At 47.3% G+C, this 1,241-nt stretch overlaps 1 protein-coding gene across 1 annotated transcript; it reads left to right on the top strand.

Annotated features, from left to right (window-relative positions):
* Window positions 1-103: 103 nt before the first annotated feature.
* On the top strand, window positions 104-430 carry PPTG_14967 (hypothetical protein; the record flags this gene model as incomplete). Its single annotated transcript, XM_008911946.1, has 1 exon — window positions 104-430. The coding sequence occupies one exon, from the start codon at window positions 104-106 to the stop codon at window positions 428-430; it is 327 nt and encodes a 108-aa protein (XP_008910194.1).
* Window positions 431-1,241: the final 811 nt, after the last annotated feature.

The following is a 1,241-nucleotide window of genomic DNA, read 5'->3' as shown; positions in this document are numbered from 1 at the left end:
AAACTTTTTCAACTTCAACGTCGAAGGCATGAAAATCAAGATTCATCTGAAGTCCATTGAGGACTGTGGAAGATGTTGTTTGCGAGCACATTATCAGTGTCCGATGTGCTACTCCGATTCAGCTCGAGCTTCAAAGGAAACCCGCAAGACCATGAGCCCGGAACTCTTCGAAATGCTGATCCATTTCAAGACAAATTGGGAAAACCATGTGCAGGTTGAGAAGGACCAAGCCTTACTGGACAGATTGGATGTAGATACTCTCACTCGTCAAGCTGAATCAAGTTATGATAAATTGTTGTTTGACCAACGTATGCGCAATACTGACAGCGAGGTTTTCAAGAACTACAGGATGAATCATGGCTTGGCAAGGCAGCTAAGCGCGACGAAGGACCACGAGAATAATTTGCAGAGCTTTGTGCGCGAGCTATAGGATAATGTCGACGCATTTAAGCGTAAGCTAAAGGAGACTGGTGTTTCACGCCGACAGAGATTGGAGTAGCTTTACATTACTAAAAACAATTCAAATGCCCGACCAATATGCTTTCCCTCTTGTTCCAGTGCAAATATTTGCTGTTCAAGGGTCGGATGTGGCTCAACCGGTTTGTAGATTCATACTCGATAACGACACTCGCTGTTTTCGTGACTTTTACACCGGTACTGCACTCTCTTGAGCTTATCTTTCTTGCCGTGGTTATAGTGGTAGATGCGCGCGTAGGTACACGACTGCGCATTGCTATTGCAGCGCTTTTCTTGCTCTCATGAAAGGATACGAGATGAAACTTCTCTTTACCAGCAAATGCAGACATCGCGTTCTCTGTTCCTGGAGTTATTGTGGATCCGTGCTTGGGAAAGCTGGAATTACAGGTGGAACCACGTAAGTAAGAGAAGCCAGCAGCATTTCTGTAAACGATCCACTTGGAGGAGTATCGGCCAGGTAATGTGATAAACTCAGATCCTGCCACGATAGAACTGGCGGTGCTGAACTCGCTATTAGAAACGGGTTTAGATTTGGTCCCACCAGAGTCGGTGAAAGCTGTGTGAGTTCCGGTGCAGTCCAAGTCGTCATTGGGAAGTCATCCCCTCTGACGTAACCTGAACGCACCGGCACCATGGCCGGGTAGTTATAGCGTGAAGTAGGATCGCACACGTAGCTGGGGATTAACAAAAAGGTAGCGTAGCTGGAAGGCGCTGCTGGTATCCGGTTATGACGTAGTTGGCCGCCACGTAGCTGGGAACATGGG

Source organism: Phytophthora parasitica, assembly GCF_000247585.1.
Source record: "Phytophthora parasitica INRA-310 unplaced genomic scaffold supercont2.44, whole genome shotgun sequence".
NCBI classification, from domain to species: domain Eukaryota; phylum Oomycota; class Peronosporomycetes; order Peronosporales; family Peronosporaceae; genus Phytophthora; species Phytophthora nicotianae.
Note: the sequence above shows the minus strand (reverse complement) of the source record. Positions and strands in the feature narration are given on the sequence as shown.